The sequence below is a fragment of the Macrobrachium nipponense genome, chromosome 22 (genome assembly GCF_015104395.2).
Source record: "Macrobrachium nipponense isolate FS-2020 chromosome 22, ASM1510439v2, whole genome shotgun sequence".
Taxonomy (NCBI): Eukaryota; Metazoa; Arthropoda; class Malacostraca; order Decapoda; family Palaemonidae; genus Macrobrachium; species Macrobrachium nipponense.
Genome location: NC_087213.1, coordinates 68,874,921 through 68,896,873, shown reverse-complemented (window position 1 = coordinate 68,896,873; position 21,953 = coordinate 68,874,921). Strand labels below are relative to the sequence as shown.

The window sequence follows — 21,953 nt, the reverse complement described above, 5'->3', positions numbered from 1 at the left end:
TTTCAACCTATCTACTCTCAATTTCCTTTCCAGCGCTGAATGACCTCATAGGTACCAGTGCTTGGCCTTTGGCCTTAACTCTATATCCAAATATATATATATTATATATATATATATATATTATATATATATATATATATACATATATATATAACACGTTTGTGTCTATATGTGTATATATATACACATATATAACATGAATGTCAACGACTTTTGCTAAATAATTCGCGATTAAAAACCTTGAAGGTGATCCACTGGAAAAAAAAAAAAAAAAAAAACCTTGGATGATAATCCATAAAAACCTTTATTGCATGATTTATCACAGGACACTCAAAAGGGAATTGACAAAGATAATATTTATTTAATAAATAAAAGGCGAAAGTGAGAACGTAAACATACAATGTGTAATCCAGAGCTGCTAAACCAATGACTAAACTTATGAATTATTAGAAGTGATTTTGTATGAAGAATAAAAAATAATGTTCAGGAGTTACGGTTCTTGTTCTAAGGTACAAATTCTACACCAAATAAAAGTTTAATGATCAAAGTTTAATGCTAAGGGATTATATTACGTACATGAGGGAACTCAGAACGAACAATGTAAATTTGAGCGTTTGCTACACAGACTTATGAACATGCCAAATACATAAAAAGACATTTTGACGAAAAAAAAACATACTCTGAACAAATTAATCTTAAAAGGGGGTTGGGGAAAAGTGCAGGTAAGATGCTCTCGTCTCTTGACGTAACTCAGAAGAAGAATAAGAAGAAGGAAAAACAAATGACAGGAGATTCACTTGGATTATATGAACTTCTTTTTAGATCACAAGGTGAAAAGACTGATCAGAGCAGTGGTTCTCACCCTTTTTTTTGGCCCATGCTCCCTTCCACCATATATCAGAATGCCAGTCTCCATCCCCCTTTCCAAAATTGTCTGCCTCAAAAGGTGCATTCCAAATAATATGCATATAATACTAAAAATCCAATGCACACAGCGTTTTGTGTGTCACTGGAGCCAGTTTGAGCCTGTCAATCTGTGGTCACAATTCCCCACTAAAGAGGGAATTCTTCCCTGATTGAGAACCACTGGAATAGAGTATTTCGAGATGGTTTGGTTATGTGGTAAGAATGGATGACAGAATTTTCTCCTTCATGAAGGGAAATCGGGCAAAATTTAAATTCCACTCCACAACTCTGAGTACAATCGCAAGATCTGAGCCTGTGGGTTGATAACCGAAACATCTTTTTGTTTACATTAATTACACCTGGTAATAATGTGAATTTTTCGTGTACTTCTTTTTTTAAATGAACTGCTAATTACCTATCGCGCTGCCCTGCGTCTACAGGGCGACGCCCTTTATACAAAAAAGACAATTCTATGTTTTAAAAAAAAAGGGTTACTTAAGACTATGTGTCTTTTACAAAAATTCGTGTCGCTATCTATGATTAAATAAGAATGTGAAATTTCAGCAGCAAGTTCAAGAAACCTTTCAAATAGAGATCTGTCGTATTTTCATTGAACAATTATGACGCTTGGCAATTGTCGTGCTGTTCATTTCAAACACATGATAATTTCCTAAGTGGCAGAAAAAAAATGACTTCATTAAGAATGAAAGCAATATATCAGATTACACCAACACCACGTCTTGTCCCATGAAAAGCAAATTTCATCTTGATGTTTACGGTTTCTTGACAAGATAATTTAATTTTGTGTCTACGATTCATTCAATTGTGGCCATTAGTTATATTTCCAAGCTTAAACTATTACCAAATAAAAATTCGGTTTTCTTGCGTTAAAAGTATTAAAAATAGCATCAAAAATTCATTTTCCAGTGTGATCTGAAACACCATTTTGTCCATCTGAGCCATTAGCTTAAGAATACCTTGAAATTAGTGAACCCCTTGACAGAGAATTTGCCCTTTTGTGCTTCGAAGCTCGTTGGTATCAGTTCCGAATTGTTCAGAGCACTGAACCACTTATACACAATTTTGAGGACGCATTTCCTTTCAATAATGCGTTTGCTAATTCTTTTGGGCTTAAAAGGAGTGATTTCAAATTGCGTATATTAATAAATAACAGATTAAACATATTATGAATTTATAATAAATAATAATTTCAAGAGCAAATTTCATTGCATGTCGGAATCGAACTAACGGTTCGATACTCTTTGGCAACTCGAAACCGAACACAACGATTGTCATGATAAGCTTTCTTTAAAATACCCCATGATTTGAAAGTGCGCTGTGTGTGTGTGTGTTTTTTTTTAGGTATCCCTATCTCAATATTCAATCAGAAAAGCCAAAAAAAAATGTGACAAGGAATTATTGAAATGTGGCTTGATATCAAATGACTGTCGCCATGAGTTCATCGAAGCTGCTTCGTTTACTGCTCAGGCAACTTCAAGTTCACCGATTCGTGCGAGAAGACGAGCCGGTCCTTCATGTCCTTAGCCATGTCCTCTAGGGACTCCATGCCTCCTATCTTCGAGCTGCTGATGTTGGAGCTGAAGGTGGAGGACGAGGAAGAAGAGAAACTGGAGGTCGAACTTGAGCTCATGGAGACCTGCAATGTAGGGGGGGAAGATGTAGTGTTTCGCTCTTTCACAGTTGTTGGTTTTGAAAGGGCATCTGCAACCATTATTTACACAATCCAAATGAGTGGATGTCCACGCATATCGTAATCATTGGCCTGATTAGTCGTAAAATACCTTTCTATGGTTTTGTCTAAAGTGCAAAATGACTTGGGGAAAAAATTCATATCAGAGTAACTACCCTGCTGTCACTCGAAAGGACTCAAAAATCTGAAAGTACATAGCCCTTCCTGCCCAGCTAATTCACGACATTCTTTAATAAATGACCGCGAAGCATGCTTCCAGGAATATCCTATCCAATACCGATGGTCAAACCTACTTTAGCCTTTAATTGCTTTTTGGGATGTAGCAACCCTGTAGACAAACCTAATACTAATATACTTTTCATGGCACATTCTCGTACTGGAGACGTAGTAGTGATCTTTTAGCAAAACGTTACGCTAAGAGAAGTATGGGACCACTGTAAATAAACTTTATTCTTCGTGGCACATTCACTAACTGGAAATTTGGCTCCACTGTAAAGGAGTCCTGTAGTAATGTATTCTTTATAGAGGACATTATATGGAAAGCTATTTCACGTGTAATTTAAATAATGAATTTTTTAACTAGTGCGATGCCTTAACAAATCCCAATATCACGAAATATGTGTACGGTATCGTACCGAAAATTAATTAGGCCCTTGAGACAGAGAAAACAGAAATTTAGATATCAAAACTTTATGCCTCCTTACGGGTATCAAAATAAAGCCTGATTCTAGAATTTGTAAATATATATATATATATATATATCCATATACTATATATAATTATAATATATATATATATTTCATATATATTTATTATATATATATAATAAAATATACTATATCAAGTATAATATATCACCTATACTATCTATATCCAATATATATATATTTACAATTTCTAGAATCAGCCTTGTATTTGATACCCGTAAGGAGGCATACAAGTTTCAGCATATTCTAACAATTTTCTGTTTTCTCTGGTCTTCCAGGGCCTAACTTAATTTTCGGTACGGAAAATTTAATTAGGCCCCTTGGGCAACTCTTTAATGATTATCACTACCTACCTATCAACAAAGTATATACTCTACTAGTATAATACTATATACCTATACCTATCATATATACCCTTACACCTATATACTATAAAAGGCAGGTCCCCTTTCACGCCAGGTTAAATCATGAATTGAACGGACATGATTGTCAACGAAAGTAGTCACAGAAAATCTCTACCTTTTTGGTGGATGTCATGGATGAGGCAGAGGTGGCTGAGGCGCCTGAAGATTGCTGGAAGGAGGACGACTGCTGGACGGAGGAACTGCTCTGGGTGAGGGGACCGCTAGGGTTAGGGGCGTCGCCTTCCTGCAGAAGGGAGAAAGCATCGGGTTTATGTGACGGAAGACTCGCGAGCGTGATAGAATGTTTAAAGGTCTCTTGAATAAGATAGAAATGTCTGGCTACATCTCGTATGCGAGTATATGTAGGACTATTTGTGCTGCTACATGAGAAAGCAAATTATTATTTTATTATAATGATAAACTTGAAGAAAATACTGCAATTTGTCTTAAAATTCTAAGATAAGAAATCGGCAGTAATATATAAGGGTGGGATTCAGTCCACTGAAACATAGTCCTTAGCTTTAAATCAGAGTGAATTAATGGGCCTTTTATGCTTGAGACGTATCCTGTTTTAACAGAAGAATTTATATACATATATATATATATATAATATATATATATATATATGTGTGTATGTATGTATTGCAAGGACCAGAAGACTATCACGGTGGACATCTTCGACCATTATTATTATTATTATTATTATTATTATTATTATTATTATCTTACCCTCTTTGGAGCATTGATAGTGAGAACACCGTCCTTGGAGAGAGCAGTGGAGACGAGGTCAATGTTGGCCAGTTGTGGCAGAGTGAATTCCTTGTAGAAGGATTTCGACGACATTGAAGAGCCATCTTCGGATTTCTGCAAGACAATAACACGATCAACAAAAGATCCAAAAAGATAACACAAACAATAAACAAAAACTTCTAGAGGAATAGGAGCAAAATTGACACAATAATCATCTTGAAACACGTAAGAAAAAGTATCACAACTGACAGAAGATATTTTGTAGTTTATTGGGGTAAAAAAAACATAGACAATAAAAATGAACTTCCAGAGAAATAATATTAAAATTGACACAATTTTCATCTTGAAATACGTAAATAAAAGTATTACAAACTAACTGAAAATATTTTTGAAGTTTTTTTGGGTAAAATAAATGACATAAATAATAAAAAAACGAACTTCCAGAGAAATAATATTAACATTGACACAATAATTATATGAATTACGTAAGTAAAAGTATCACAAACTGACACAAAATATATTTGAAGTTTTTTTGAGGCGCTTCTCTTCAGTGAACTAGACTCTAATTTCACTCTTTATTGCTTGAATTTTACAAACAGGCCTTGAGGCTTCATTGGGCATTTTGAGATATCGCGAATAATACAAAATAGCATTTGGAAACCGATGCTGATTTATCTATTCTGCAACTCAAAGGCACACCGCAAATAGCAATCTATCTCTGATTACATTGAATACAAAATCATATCCCCTTTTCTGTATCAATCAGTCTTTTAGATGAAAAAAAAACAGAAAAAGGACAAATGAAAGCCAAATATTGCATGCAGAGCTTGCGATGTAAATTTGACCTCTTATTTCCCAGCATCATCGCGACCAAAATTATCAACCTAGTCCTAACTTCCCATTTAATTTTTCTCCCCCTTTCTATTCTTGAATATGTTGGAAAACGCAACCCGCCCCATTGCCTACTTTACATTAAAAAGAGAAGTAGTAAAAGAACTCGAATTACCTTTTCGTATTTCCCTTCTACGACCACTCTGTCGTCAACTACGCGAACTTGCAACTCGTTGGGGTTGAAGTCTTTCACGTCCATGACAGCCTGCGAAGAAGAAGATAGTTATTGTTATAGTTGTTAGATAACACTTGTGCCAGCGCGAGACTCCGACGAACAGCTCGAGTTATTTTCACCGTTAGCGTAAACAAATTAGAAAATACAGTTTGTCCATAAAGTTCCGGTACCATTACAAGTATTTATTGCGTGTAATGGAACTGAGACTTTATGGACACCCTGTAGATCTCACAAGGGGAACTCACCGCAAAGTTGCCATCTTTCTCTGTGATCTGGAGAGCCTGGGACGCGTAGAGGTCCTCATCGATTTTGCTGGATCTGATTTTGCTGTAGAGATCGCGACAAGCTACTCGGGACCCACCGTCGACCTGTGATGTTAAGAAAGAACGTATTACGTCTCAACCTTGGCTGATTTATTTGGAGTATAGTTAATGGCGCCAATCGGAACACAACTTTAAGAAGACTGCTTTGAATTGCTTTGAGTATGTTACAGGATACTGAACAGGTAAAGTGAAGTCAGACTTTTGTATAACTAGTGAAGGAAAACTGCATATAATTTCATGGATGCACTATTTATTTATTTTTAGAATAATGCAGCATTCTTGCTAAACTGTCTGCCTGGCAAACATAATAAAGAAACATTTAGCAGATAAATAAATGAATGAATGAATGAATAAATAAGTAAACAGATAAATAAATAGATAAATAAATAAACAAGTAAAAGTTATAAAGGGAAATTTAACAGTATCTGACAGGTAAAGTGAATCCAGACTTTTGTATAACTAGTGAAGGAAGTTGCATATAATTTCATGGATGATGTTCACTATTTAATTATTTTTAGAATAATGCAGCAATCTTTTTATACTATCCGCCTGGCAAAGACAATAAAAAAAACAGTCAGCAGTCAAATAAGTAAGTAAATAAACAAATAAACAAATAAATAAAAGTTATAAAGAGCAATTTAACAGTATCTGACAGACGACCTGAAAGCTGAGAGTTCTGGCTGACCTTGAGACCTTGGGTGTCAAACTTGTCGAGGACACTCTGCATGGCCTTGTCGAACTCCTCCCATGATTCCTTGAAGAAGGAGTCGTCCAGGAAGGACTCGCGTTTGACGATGCTCAGGGACTTGGAGGATGACATTATGGACGATTTGAATCCTGCGGGAAAACAGAAGAATTAAGAAAACTTAGAATGATTGATGCTGACGTCTGGACGACTGAACATAAGACTGTCGCTAAGCGAATATTTACAATTTGACAGAATAACATTTCAGTGACAAAAAGAAGAGCAGGCGGATGCAAGAAGACACAGAGGATAAACAGATATAGACAGGAAAACAAGTATTCAACTACAACTGAGCCCCGTATAGGTGGTCCACTGTAGGCATTTCTAAAGGTTCTTTGCAGCGTCCCTTCGGCCCCTAGCTGCAACCACTTTCGTTCCTTTTACTGTACCTCCCTTCATATTCTCTTTCATCTTACTTTCCACCCTCTCCTAAAACTTGATTCATAGTGCAACTGCTTTGAGGTTTTCTTCCTGATACACTTTTCAAACCTTTTACTGTTCATTTCCGTTTCAGCGCTGAATGACCTCATAGGTCCCAGTACTTGGCCTTTAGCCTAAATTCTATATTCAACTTAACTTGAACAACAAAGAAGCAAGATCTCAAGCAAAGAAAATATCTACGTAACAAACACAAATAATTATACAATAATAAAGTAAAAAAAAAAAAAAAAAAAAAAAAAAAAAAGCAGCGTGAAATAAGAAATGTGAACTAATAATAATAATAATAATAATAAAAACACACACACACACGAGAGAGAAATGAAGGAAGAAAAAAGCGAGCCGCTTAGCAACTCCCACCCGGGGATTGGAGAACGCCTGCCAGAAATACTGAAATGTATCCTCGTCACCTTCGAGCGAATGAGGAGAAAGCGATGTGAGTTGTTGGGCCTTCATCACTTGTAGTGGTGACGGTAATAATATGATAATGAAAATAGTAATGAAAGTGCACTTTTAGTAGGAGACTTTTGAACAAAATTCATGAAATTCCTGCAAATTCATAACAAATTTCAACTATATTAGTCTATATAGCATATACCCTTTCGAGGTGGGGGATCTAGAAGGTCTGCAAGCAAGAATTTTGGGGTATAGTTGCCGACCCATACCCATCTCCACCCTGACTGCAGCCCACCACAAGCGACTAACTACCAAATGATTAATTAATTACTCACATCAACAGAGATACGAGAGAGTAGACCACAATCGACTCACTACTATAGTTGATTCACATCAATCGTGCATCTGATCCCTTGGCCCGTCCCTTACGACGCTCCTGATTGGCTGTTGATACTTGATAAGCCAATCACAGGGTTGGAAAATCTCAGTCTCTCGAGAGAGTTCACATAGGCGGGATGTATGTTCCACCTCTCGTGAGGAACACGTCTTTTAAAAGTATCCCTCAGGAGAGGTGGAACATACATCCTGCCCATATAAACTCTCTCGAGAGAGACAGAGTTTCCAGCCCTGTAATTGGCTTACCAACAGACAACAGCCAATCAGGAGCGTCGTAAGGGACTGGCCTAAACATTAGATGCACGGTTGATGTGAATCTACTATAGATGCATAATTCACTGCAATCAACAGATGTACAACGGAATTTCACGAAGAGACCTAGAGAATCGACCTAAGAACTCTCACTGGTGAGGCACGCATCATGACCACTTGACCACGTATGAGAATGATGTATACTACTATATGTATACCGCTGATGCATGTCATGTGGTACGCCATAACAAGAACGTCTCTGCCAACTCCTTTTTTTTTTCTTTCTTTTTTACGTGGCTCAATAGCTGTCGTGTGACACCAAAATATCACCAATATAACTTTTAGAGGATATCAAATATGATAAATGTATAATAATCCGTAATAAATGTCATTTAAACTAACACTGATAATTTTCTGATTATGCGTGGTATTAAATTGAAAACCTATGAAACTATACATACAAACACATTATACATACATATATATATATATATATATATATATATATATATATATATATATGTGTGTGTGTGTGTGTGTGTGTGTGTGTGTGTGTATACACACACACACACACACACACACACACACCACACACACATATATATATATATATATATATTATATATATATATATATATATATATATATAATAACAGCATAGAATTATTCTGATGTTACTTCTTCGCCCACAGTAATCTGAGCGGAGATGTCACTCTCCGAGACTTGAGAACTCACTAATGAGCAAATCAAAGTTTTTGTAATTTTCTTATTTGCTTCTGTACGTTTCTCAAATGTATTCACGTTCATCTCTTGACTTTCTAAAACTACATAGAACTGACTGATTGACGTGCAGACACAATTTGACATAAATATAATTACTTTCAGCCCGTTTAAGGAAGAAGGTTGAAAAACAACTTGTCAGCCCTGTAGGCCTAGTAAACCAGAATTCTAAACCAGGCCTCTTAAACACTGACTCATCGACAGCTCTTACAAGCGGGTATATACCCTAAGTCCCAAAGTCAAGCTACATCAACAGCAATGCTTATACTACAGTTCGAAATCCCTTAAAATAAAATAATTTATAGTTTAATCTGCCCTGGTACTATCACGGGGTCTTGCTCCTAGAGCTCACAGCAGGGAGCGTGAGAAAAGTATGCGGAAAGGACATAAATAAACAATTCATCCCTTTGATTTCAGTCTTTTGTCCAAATAATCAGCCCCTGTGGCATACGGACAAGAGAATTCCACTAGGTAGATCATCCAGAACACTACCAACAGCCCAGAAAAGTATCTGTAGTGCGATTGTGAAAAGAAAGAAAGAAAAAGTAAACTCTTTGTACTTAGAGCAGTCGGGTCACCAACTGCTACAGTTGAGCGTTCGTCTGCGCTTGCATGTAGGATCATATGCATCTAGTGCGATGCATGACGTGAATAAGAACATAACTATTTCATGAACACGAGAATACAATGAGTCAGCCGAGGTTTGGCTGTACTAGGTGTCATCTTTGCCAAGATCATTCTCTCTTTGTCTCTGAGTGTGTCTTTCTCTTCCCAGATCAAAGATTTGTACAGTCTCGCGTGCATAAATATAACACGTGCTTGGACGCAAACGCTTAACAATAAGTGATTTAATTAATGGCCCCACACAGTGAGATATCAAACTGTCACTTAGGCTTAGGATACTCTAATTAAACTCTGAGAGACTAGCAGCCATATCACACAATTTACAAGGCTGCGTGACCGAGGTGATATCTTTAACTTGTAAATGTTCTGATTTAAGTCTATACAGTCACCTATTTCCAGGCAAATTATCCCTAATAGAAAGAAAACGGTTAACCTATAAAAGCCCTTAATGACGCCAGGCAGCCATGGAGTTACCAGTCCCTGAGTCCACCGATGGCGCTGTCTGAGTCAACAGTTCGTCCAGTTTAGGAAACCCTTCGATCTGCGCTGCGTCTAAGGTCATGTCAGGAGAGGCAGCTGAAGCACTGCAGTAGTTTTGCCCATTTCTAAAAGCGTCAAACACCTGCCACTCTCGAGCGAAGGTGTGAAATCAAAAGCTGCCTTTGAGCTGAAGAGTCGTTCCTCGGAAAGGAGGCCTATTATCTTCCAAGATCGATTGAAGGTCTGTGACCCCAATGGAAGGTGTATATTTACTTACATCAAGGGGTAAGTAATGCGCTTCAATATGTATATTTTTATATATTTTTGCACAACGTCACGTGAGAAATCTATTGTTCATGTATAGCCTTTGCCAAATGTTTACAGTTAGATAGGAGACGGCAATATAACTGGTTGCAGGCAGTATATTTAATTTAGCGATAAGTGCGTTGTTTCATGGTACTAGAGAGAGAGAGAGAGAGAGAGAGAGAGAGAGAGAGAGAGAGAGAGAGAGAGAGAGAGAGAGGCATGTAAACGAATTACTGCCATCAGCCATCCATTACCAAGATAAAATTGGAACACTTACACACACACAAACAAACAATATCACCCCCACAATGGGAAGCGTCAGTGCAAAAACCCTCTTCCTTTGAAATTTCTTCCCCCAACCCACTGTCACGAAATCCTGGGCCTGACGTTCGCTAGTTAACGGGTTGTAAACTATATCTAACAACCGCTTAGGCTCGTGCAAAATAGGAGAGACACGTCTGTAACAGGAGAGGGCCAAAATGTCAGCTCAAGTGGATTTCTAAAAGGGTCGCATCCTCACTCTTCCTCTCTCTCTCTTTACAGCTGTTGCTGAAGGCCGTGAAATATGGAGGAGGCAGTTCGACGATGACACATGTTTACAAGGACAAAATATCGATCCGCTGAAATACATGACACCTTTACTTTATTCCTCTCTTGCACAAGGACAATATTGTTTTCATTATTGTGAATGAACCTTATTAACGTTAAAAGCATTTTCCCTCTTTAAGACGATAATAGCTGGTCTTATAATAGAGGTCTTATGAGGTCATCTATCATCCTGACACAGTCCCATCACTAACTAGGGCTACGAAAGGGCAAATTTGTGGAAAGGAATGCCACGTAAATTGGATGGGTGCAGTTCAGCTCGCATCGATTTCTCGTGATGTGGAACTTGATCAGTTCATCATTTACTTGTGCTGCGTCCAATCATTTAAGGACAAAAAAGAAAGGAAGAAAAGAACATAACAAAAAGGTACGGTGATTCATTTTGTACCACAAACCGACGTCACAACCTGTATGGGCATCGATGCCAGCAAAAACAAACCACTAAACATGAAAATCTGGCATGTTTTTTTTTTTTTTTTACTTTTATTTAAAAATAACAAAAATACAATATTTACATTATTTCAACAATTGAATTGTTGAACACAAGAATTTCTTTGAGACAATTTTCATCAATTCCATACAACACAGTATTCCTGTCTTCTTTTACATTTAGCCGAAATTTGGCAAGTGAGGCAAGTAATCCCACGAGTCAAATGAACGTAACCCGAGAAATAGGCGTTCAAGTTTTGTATAACCATCGTCCCACCCGAACACGCGCACCGACAAACTTGGTCATTTATTATTATTCATAGCATCTCGGCCAAAGTGTTAAAATTCATTCCATTCCATTTGGACCCCTTATCTATATCCGTGGGAGGACTTGAGAGTTCATTACTCAAGAGGTTCCGATATTCATCATTCTGTCAACGGAGAACTATCGGTAGAGACAGCTGAGGTTATAAATGCGCTCCTTCCAAAGGAGAGAAATTAAACAACCCTTGGTTCTCTTAGTTGACTTTTGTTTTTAAATGATTTTCTTTTAGCAACGTTTGATTAAACATTTTCTTACTTAACCTGAATTTATTTTTTATTTATTTATTTATTTTTTTTTATGGGGTGTCGGAGATCAACTTCATTCCCGTTTTTTGTGCATATTGTGCTCTGCTTTGTTCATTTTAGCTTTTTCTAATGTCTCTGGAGTGTTCCCAACTGAACACTTCATTGTCATAGTCATCAGGATCCACCGCAGGAGAAAAAAAAAAGTAAATATTAACTAGATATTGACCCCTCAAATGTTTTAATTAACCCGGTAAGTAACCACCTTTGCGGAGTGTTTAGTACGAGCCTGTTGGGGATTAACATAAAATTTAAATGAAAGACTTGTAAATTAATGTGACTTAAATAAAAGACCGTAAATTAATGGGACTTTTATTCCTCTTGACTTCTTTTCCCTGTGACTATTGTCGGCGACTTTTTTTCCTGTTTATTATATGCCTCTTTTTCGTCTCTATATATTCATTAGTTATTTTTATCCATTTCATCACTTTTTCCCTCACAAAATCATCTTCCGCTTTCTAAATAATCCATCGACAAATTTCTTCCATTCACCAAACCTTAGACCATAATGGCCCCGACCTCTATACACCACATTCAGTCCCCCCCCCCCCCCCCCCCCCCCCCCCCACAGGAACAAGCCGTAAATAAAGGTTTGTTTTCAAAACACGAGTACATGAGAAATATCCATTTATCCACCGTGTCACATTTGAAGAGTTATTTATTATTGCGAATCATCGCTCTTATTCCTCACACCCGTAAACAGACTGAGGGCTTATTTTATAAACAGATGCAGGCACGTGTAAACAAATTCCTTAACCTCTCACTCCTAAACCGCTGAAAACAAAACAAACTAAAATAAATAAAAATATGTATGTTTTAAACTACCGATGATGCGAGTTGAAAAAAGGGAGTAAAATTTGAAATACAAAAAATGACAACTTATTCAATTATTTCAGGTTATTTTCAGTCTCATTGTTCTCTTAAGTTGACCGTCTAAAATAACTGTTATCCAGAACATGACTAACATGACTAATTCTGTATTCGTGAAAATTAAATGAACGCGAAATTTAATATATGACTTGTTCAGGTCTTTCGTGCGATTGTCAATTATATTATTTTCTAATGTAAATGTCCAATGGAAATTACTGTTATTTCAGAAAAAAAATCAGCATTCGTGAAAGTGAGACCACAATTAATAATAATAATAATAATAATAATAATAATAATTAATAATAATAATAATAATAATAATAATAATAATAATAATAATAATAAATGAAGAGAAAAGGACGCGTTCAATTATGGCAAACTCTTTACTTGGTTAAAATGGACAGATGACCGAACAAGTCACCGCCTATTTTTTTAATGAAAATAGGTGGTAAGAAAATAAACACGATGAAGTAGCAGTGCTGTAGTTTAGTTTGAATTCTTTGTATATTTAGATATATATTATAATAGATATACATTAATATCTATAAATTATACACCTAAATATTAATAATAAATCTATTTAATATAGGTATATATATATATAATTATTATAGGATATATATATAACATAATATAGATATATATAGGTATATATATATTATATTTTTTAATTTTAAATTAGGTAATATATAATATATATATAGGTATATTATATATAAGATAATATTATATAGGATATATTATATACATATATATTATATATATTATATATAGGTATATTAGGTATATATATATAATATATATATATACATATAATATACACACCTTCTTAATATATATCATTAGTAATAGATATATTATATATCATATATTTATTAATAATTTTAAATATATAATGAAATCAAATTTACTCATGTTTAGAAGTTCGGTTAGAAAGCAGCATGATGATAAGATGATAAATGTTTCGGTATTAAAAATGTGTACAACTTTTATTATAAATGGATTATATTTATTTCCCTCTGTTTATCATAAACTTTGTTCTTTCAGTTTACGAAATAAGGCTGTAAATAGTTAATGAACTTAATTTTCGTCTTTAATTGTTATTTTGTATTTTCGCCGACCTTTTCCCAAATGCTCCTCTTCTTTTGTTCTTTCTTGAAGACGTTAAATCCTAAGCGTTCCTCTGAAGTCGGATTCAAAACTTTTCCTTTGCCGCGTGGCTCGTGAAAAGCCCGATTTACGACTTCTGTAGAAGTAATGCTTCTCTGAACTGGAAAATTAGTCCCAGTGATAAACGTTATCACAGCTGCGTGGAGATCGTACCCTTATATATAATACTCGAGCGGCTTAAAAATAATTTTAGACAAGTTATAAGAGAAATAGAGAAATAACAAATTAGAAATAACATTTATATTTTTCCTAGCATATGAACCAACACCTTCACATGTACGAGCAGATTCCCGTGCGCTTCACGTGACTCGGCTGACTGGTAGACTCGTTTTACTGAAAACCACTAAAAGAAAAAAAATCTTGTATACAGCTAACTAAAAAACTTCAGAAACTCCACTTGGTCATTGCTTTGGTGTATTTTGTAAACTGAATATGGATCGAATTCTGTACAAACTCTCTAAAAGCTCCAGAATGTTCCTCAAATATAAGGTCAGACGCGAAAGGGAAGGAAAACAAATGAACACCACTAAATGGAGACCCAGACAGGAAGATGAAAGACTTCAAAGGAGCGTCTATTCTCACAAAGTTCCAACCTCTCTAAAATTACCTCATCTCTACGTAAGTCTCTCTCCACTCCTTCTCTTCCCTTCCTCCCACCCTCCTCACCTTCCTCAGCGACCGGTCCCAACGAGTTTTTGATCTTCATATGATATTGTTAAATCATCAGGTTACAGGTGATCTCGCCACAGATCAAGGGGAAACAGGCTTGCTGACATTAGTCAAATAAAGAAGAAGAAAAAAAAAAAACTGGTCGTCATGGTAACTCCATCCTCTTGTATGTCTCTTAAATCCGTTTTGTTTCTGTTACTTTCTTTGGCGTCATGTCGTAATTTAATCTGTGATTTCCTTATTCATAAGTTTTTCTTAAACTGGGAAATTACTATTTTTTATATAAAAGACCTCAAGTCGTCATATTAGCGTTAGCGAAACCGTTTATAAACTTTCCATTTTCTGTGGCTTTCGTCTGTCACCATTTGACGGCTAACTTGTAAGTATATTATTTTGTATCAAACTCGAAAAGCGGATGGTGATGAAGTTAAATCATAGATCCTCGCCTATTACAGGACATTTCCTGTTCTTGTTGAGCTGTTTGGTTTTACGGATCTTGCTCTTTTGTGGTGTTCCTAGGCTAGTTGTAATTTCTAATAATTATAATGTGCATCTAAAAGCAGGGGTAAGGCTTGGTCATAAAAATGCTGATATAAATTAAAGTTTCCTATTTTAGTTTTACAGGAAAAATTGTAGTTGTTGAATATCAACAAATTGGCAAATATTCTTACTCGGTATCACAATTTCCTGAACAAAGTTAAAAATGAATTCACGGAAACAAAAATATAGGCCTATTCACATAACTGGCTATAGCAAATCACGATTTGACATAATACGTATCATCTTCTAACGATAAGATCAGACAAGCTATATTCAAGCCTGTTCCGATACAACCTTGACAGATATTCTTCACTTTTCTCAGATTTTATATAAAAACGCTCTGGTCCCGCGTGCATGCATGAAACCATCGAGAGAGAGAGAGAGAGACTTGTCACTTGAGAATGAGCACAAGAGTGGACGAAGAATGACTCCGGTGTTATTTATAATACGCTGAACAACTCAAACCGGAAATATGACGAGCTTCCTTTTGCAGAACGTACTTTGGTGTTTACTAGATAAGTGTCTGTCTGTGTCTGACCGGAAGTGAGCACTAACATCCGGAAACCACACACACACACACACACACACACACACACACACACACAGAGCATCGGGTGGTGAAGAAAGTTTTATGGATATGAAAATATAGATTCAGAGAAACGTGGCAAACAGACAAGAATCCCGAGGTTTTTTTCACATTGCCGCAAGTCGTAATACCGGTTAATAAAACCTAGTGAATGCGGTTCTGTCGCCACAAGGCTTTAAATAACTCTAAACACACTCACTCTCTCTCACACACACTTACAAACACCATCCCTCTCCGCAGCTGGCCTCAAGAAGAGGAACTCTTTCGCAAAACTCCGAGCTGTAACAGAAGAATGGTATACAACCCTTGACGCCGGTTGAGCTCCGCTCATTGGTCAAATTTGAGGGAGAAAGCTTACGTCATCGTCCAAACTGACATGCATTCACTCAGCTCTACGAGTTATGTTGTTTGTGATTTTCCTCAAAGCATGTGATCGACCACCGGTCAGCTATTCCGATGGTTCACATTGCATGGGTCTAACCGACATCATTGCACCGAAGAAAAATATAAGTTTGAGTCTTTTTATCATCTAAACATTGTCTGTTATCTTATAACTTTGATTTGTTAGACTAAACTATCGTTAGGTAGTCAGCAGTATAATATCGTCTTCTTTTAAGTAATTTTACATCGGACTGAATGACCAAAGGAAGGCTGTGAGATACCATTATCATGCTACAAATAAGGCGTACAATGCTACCACTATTAAAACTCTGGGTGACTAAGTACGAGAACTATTTTCACACTACAGATGACTATAATGCTGTAACTATTAACACGCGGAGTGACTAAGTATCATAGCTATGCTCTCAATTCGCGAACTGGGGGCGTCTTTTATATAACACAATTTATTAACGCGGGAGGTTGCACTTAACGTTGCAATAAATGAAGCCGGGCAAAGACGTTTATTTGAGTTGTATACTCTGCAACTCAAAACAAAGAAACATTAACGAAATGAGAGCAAAAGTGACTTTCAGCATTCACTGTCTCAGTTCTAAACATCGTTGCCTTAACGCCTCAAGCAATTTTGCGCCTTGTCATAACTTCATTATTCAACGGCTGTTGATATCTTTATCTGCAATGCTAGAATATTTAGCTGAAGAAAAGTAAAGATCGGTTCTAGGAAAATACATGAAATGTTACTTGCAGAATAATCTAGCCTTATGCCAGCACAGGCACTTGCTTCTTCGAATAACCTGTCAGGATAACAAAGAACAAGATGTGAATATAAATGGTTTTAATATTATTACTTGGTGCTTAAAGTGCCTTGTTATAGTTCCGAAATGCTAAAAGTAGCCCATTGAGATTTTTAAGTGAACCATTCATCAGTGCAGCAATACTAATGAACATCGATATCTTACCTGTATCTTATCTCGTCTTTCAAGAATTTATAAGTTATCACGTCAGTTTCCACTCTCTAAGTTATCGCATTCGTCATTTTACGTCTTTGTTAAGAAGCTATACGGCGTACCTCATCGATTACAACTCTAGAGAGTCTAGACTTAAGATCTCCCCGTCGAGTTTCTGTACTGCAGTATCAAAGCATTTGTGTCCTGCTTTCCAAAGGTATGCAAAATATGCTTTGCTTTGGAGAAACAGCCGTATAGCCTCGCTGCCTCTAGTTACACAAAGTAAAATTGCAGCCTGAACCAAATGACGGGACGGTGATGACGTTTAAAGTAACAACGTGCGCATGCAAAGGTATTTTTCATAAGTAGTATCAGATAGGTACTACAACAGCTCCTCCATCTACTGGCACTTAGTCTTCTTCGCTCCAAGGGAGATAGGTCCATAAAGCTTTTTACCACAGGATATATTTTAGCTCCGTACTATAATTTACTCCTTAAGCCCCTTGCTCGCTTGTGAAGTTCCTAGCGAAGACATTCTCCCAGCTTGCATTTATACATCCCTTGATTAAACACAGGAACTTGTTAGAAAACACAATGTGTAATGAATCATACGAATATGAAAATGAGTTCTTCCAACAGATATAAACAACGAATTATTTACTATTACTATTATAAGAAAATAATTATCAAGAACTAGGTCTGTGGTTTCAAGAAGTAGGCCTATGATTTCTCAACTGCCTATTTTAAAACTATATATATGGTAGGCAAGAAACAAAAGTAAATTCCTTGTATTTATTCTCGGCGGCCCCTAGTTATAGACACATTCTTTAATGTCTCGTATAAAAGAAGGGGGTCAACGTAAGACAATTTTAGAAGCAGGGCGGTCGGCGTCTAACACGTTCGCTTACGCTCACATACCCTCCTCAGGTCATTACACCCTTGTGTGTTATTTTAAAATGACAAGAGAGGAAGGAGCGGCTCTCTCTCTCTCTCTCTCTCTCTCAGCACCGAATCGCCACGAATTTTCTCGATAGAATAAAACAGAGGAAGGCTCTCTCTCCCTCCTACATCGCCAAATCGATGTAATTTTTCAAGGAAGAGAAATTGTCAACGAAGAACTCTCTCTCTCTCTGCAACAAATCACATCGAATTTTCTCTCCCCATAATGTTCGCTGTCAAATTTGACAGACAAACTAGGACTAGGCTCTCTCTCTCCTCCTCCTACCTACATCACCAAATCGCTTAGACCTCTCACAGCAGAAATGAAATCGTCGACGATTTCCAGCGATTATTTCGACACCAAAAGTTTCGAGTGGGCGTCTATTTACACGCGACCCTCCTCGAGTCTCGCATCGATGACTGAAAGTCATAAAACTTTGGTTCTCTCTTGAGCCATCAGCACCTGAAGTTAATAAAGGATATAAACACCTATTACGGAGGACCTAACCCACTTCTGGCAAAGGTTAAAGTTCTTACGGTCGTTTGATTTTTTCGTTGGTTTTTTTTTTTTCGGTTTATTGTCACAGTTTTACTTCGTCTTTCTGTGCTTTTGTTACTTGCTTCCCTACGCTTTAGACCGAGTTAATGTTTTCAGTAATATTCGTTTGAAGTTTCCATGATTTGGTGTACTAAGCCCAAACTCATTTTTCATTGCACACTACATATAAATATGTAAAATTGTTCAGGTACAAAGAAGCTTCATTATCAAATACATTCTCGAGCAATCATTACTAAAGCATTAAGCAGCTTACCTTTCTCATGTTATTTTTTTCCAATGGGAAACATGTACGGTTTTACGCTGATTTTGAACACGATCTGCAACTATAATATATATATATAATGATATATATATATATTTATTATGTATATATATATATGTATATATATATATATATATATATATATATATATATGATTAATAATCATGCACAGCCCTCTAGAAAGCTTCTATAACAGAGGATCAGATAATACTGCATTCAGTATGATTATATTGTATAAATGCAAAACAAAATTCTTTCAATGATAAGGATTAATGGTGAACAAAAATAAACACAAAATCAAACCAGGGTAGCATACAAATGGCGGAAAGGCTACATCAATCGGAAATCAGCAATTCTTTCAAAATCATTCTTCATGGCGGGTTACATGCAAACGAATTGTGAAAAGGCACGAAATCCAAACTAAACCAAGAAAAAAAAAAAAAGTTTTAAATTCCGTTGAAAAACATAGACAAGCAAACACATCACGAGTGGTCATGCTCAGCCAACAGGATAAAATCTCGTTCGATCAGACGTCGAATATTTACATACTCTTGATGCACACTTATTTTAAGGAATGGTGGGGGAGAGTCATGGTAGCATGGACGTCATACTGATATAAAAAAGCAAATCCATCCACAGCAGACTTACCGAAGGAACTCATTGTTAGTAGATTTTTTTAAAAGCTGACTTGAACAATCGATGTACTTCTACAGTTGCCTATCTGAGAACGTTGAAATAAAGGAAAAACAATTGTTAATGAAATGTTTAGACTAATGGAGGAGGACAGTCTTGATTTAATATTAGACTAAGTTGCTGTACGTTACAGTTACTTGTGAGTGGCTACCAAATCTCTTCTACAATTAGCATAAGAAAATAAGTGCTTCTTCTACTGATATACTGTAATGTTAATGACGACCAGAGCTGCTGGCGACTTGCCCTGGCTTCTAGTCGTTAGTTAGCCAAGAGGAAGATGTTATGCTACAATATCTTCTCCATATATACATGAGCAAGCTTTGGCGAATTAGTTGCGAATACATAAGGCATTGAAGGTATTGGCTAGACTTTATACAGTAAGTTCCTGAAATAAAAGTGCTTTGTCATGGTAACATTTTATTTGAAAGTCTGTAATGATAATTGCGCTTGCACAGAAGAGTAAAGAAACAGGCAACGTGTAATTCTTGTAAAAAAAAAACGAAGAAAGTTTACTATATATAATTTGTGTGTGCTTGTACGATGCATATTCATTGTTGTGAACTTATTTCCATAGGAAATACGTCCACGTTCGCTTCCCAAATGTGAATTACATGAAGTAATTTTGATAAATGTTTTATTCCTAGGCTATGAAAATATATATAGCATGTACTTGGTAATCAATTTGATAAGATGAGGGGTAAAAGAATAAACCGTAAGACAAATATGAAAATCAATAAAATATCCCAACAGATATGTAACATGAAAAACCAGAAGATTCCAACTGAAAAAAAAAAAAAAAAACGAGAAAAAAGGACGATGAGAAAGAAGAGATAACGCGCTTTAGTTCAGACGTTTAAAAAAAAAAACCGCGGTCGACCACTAACCCCATCAAGGCGCCAAATCCTGGCTTTTCCCGGAGACTAGGAAATATCTACTGATTTCTCCTTGTATGAGCCCGTGCCCTAGGCTAATACAAATTTATTGCTCTCCCAGGAGAATCATAAATTGTGTCGCTTGTTCGCTATCTTTGAACAAGGTTTTATATAGTTTTTTTTTTAAATGTAAATGATCCGCATGTGTCAAAGAAGCATCTTATAAACTACCGGTAAAGTCTAGGCGTAGGATTCAGGTAGGTGTTGAGCTGACCTAGTTAATTAATTATATCCTAATTCCTGAGTTGTACGAGTGTATTGGTGTAGGAGCGGTGGGGGGAAGGGGGAGCTGCGTTCTCGCTTACTCTCTTTCCGGCCTCATTGTAATCCATTGCCACTCACACCAGACTGCAGTAGATCGATTGGCAGTTTCTGAGCAACGATTTTCGTGATGAGGTTACTGATCACATGTTCTAACCACCCCTCCGTGCACGGTATATTGAAGTTTGGTAGTGATTCTGAGAGTGGTAGTTTTGTTACAGTGCTTGAAGACCAAGAGCAGAACAGTGTTCTGTAATATAATGAATGTCCTTAGATCAAAAACACCTGTACCAGCAAAGCAAATTTACAGATGGTCTGCTTCTCGTGCCTTTTGCTCAAGAGCAATTCCTTCCTTCGTTCGCAGTAGACTAATTTAACTCTGGGTACTGAATTTGTTTCCCTTAAAATAATGGTCAGCAAGTGGGAAATCCTACTTACGTCAATACCGCTGTGCATTCCTTTGTAATTAACTTGAATGGACTGATACAATGACTTCGATCCATTTTCTGTGATGTGACCACGTTTTTTCTCGGTAGTAAGTCCCTTTTTTTCGTTTTTTATAGTCTTACGGGCTTATGTTATTTGCGTTTGATGTTGTATTTTTCTTTGTAGGCCATGTACTTGGCAAGAACAGAGGAGATTACTGTCCACTTTGTTTATTTTGTATTATGTCTCTTTGTGGACAAATTTGTACTAATAATTGTATATTTTTGTCAATGAAATAACTAACTAACTACGGCTGGTCGCCAGATGGAACAACCCTCTTACATAACACAATCCATGCCTCGGTTATTGTTTGTTTGTTGAATTCAATCCTTTGTTACCCAGAGGTTCAACGGCTTTTCGGCTACGTTCATTATGTTATGTAGGAGTCAAAGAGTGGGCAATGTAAATCTGGTTCAACTCGATTTCTTTTCTTAGTATGTTTAAGAAGTTTTATGGCCTTTTGCAGACTCCTTCAGAACGTGGCTCAATGTAATGTCCATTAAAATTTATCTGTCATGCTGTTATTGATAGAATGATCCACTGAAAATGGTCAACAGTCTCTCTCTCTCTATTTTATTGGCTGTCAGCTCTTTGGTGACTATTACTGACCAAGTTAAATGATCTTGGAAGCATTTGCAACTGTTAATTCCCAGTTTCTTCTCACATTTAGACGTCTCATGTGCATGTTTTCTAC

At 36.4% G+C, this 21,953-nt stretch overlaps 1 protein-coding gene across 2 annotated transcripts in view; it reads right to left on the bottom strand.

Annotated features, from left to right (window-relative positions):
• Positions 1 to 285: 285 nt before the first annotated feature.
• The window catches only part of LOC135198784 (protein lethal(2)essential for life-like), a 35,132-nt gene continuing 13,464 nt past the window's right edge, over positions 286 to 21,953 (bottom strand). Inside the window, exons 2-8 of one of the 2 annotated variants that reach the window (XM_064226725.1) lie at positions 19,536 to 19,608; positions 6,553 to 6,704; positions 5,790 to 5,912; positions 5,485 to 5,574; positions 4,458 to 4,592; positions 3,844 to 3,972; positions 286 to 2,563 (exon numbers count right to left, since the gene is read on the bottom strand). In XM_064226725.1, the coding sequence (XP_064082795.1) occupies positions 2,384 to 2,563; positions 3,844 to 3,972; positions 4,458 to 4,592; positions 5,485 to 5,574; positions 5,790 to 5,912; positions 6,553 to 6,704; positions 19,536 to 19,548 (822 nt within the window). In that variant the 5' untranslated portion in view covers positions 19,549 to 19,608 and the 3' untranslated portion in view covers positions 286 to 2,383. The remainder of the gene's footprint in view (positions 2,564 to 3,843; positions 3,973 to 4,457; positions 4,593 to 5,484; positions 5,575 to 5,789; positions 5,913 to 6,552; positions 6,705 to 19,535; positions 19,609 to 21,953) is intronic. The other variant, XM_064226724.1, reaches the window with a different exon arrangement.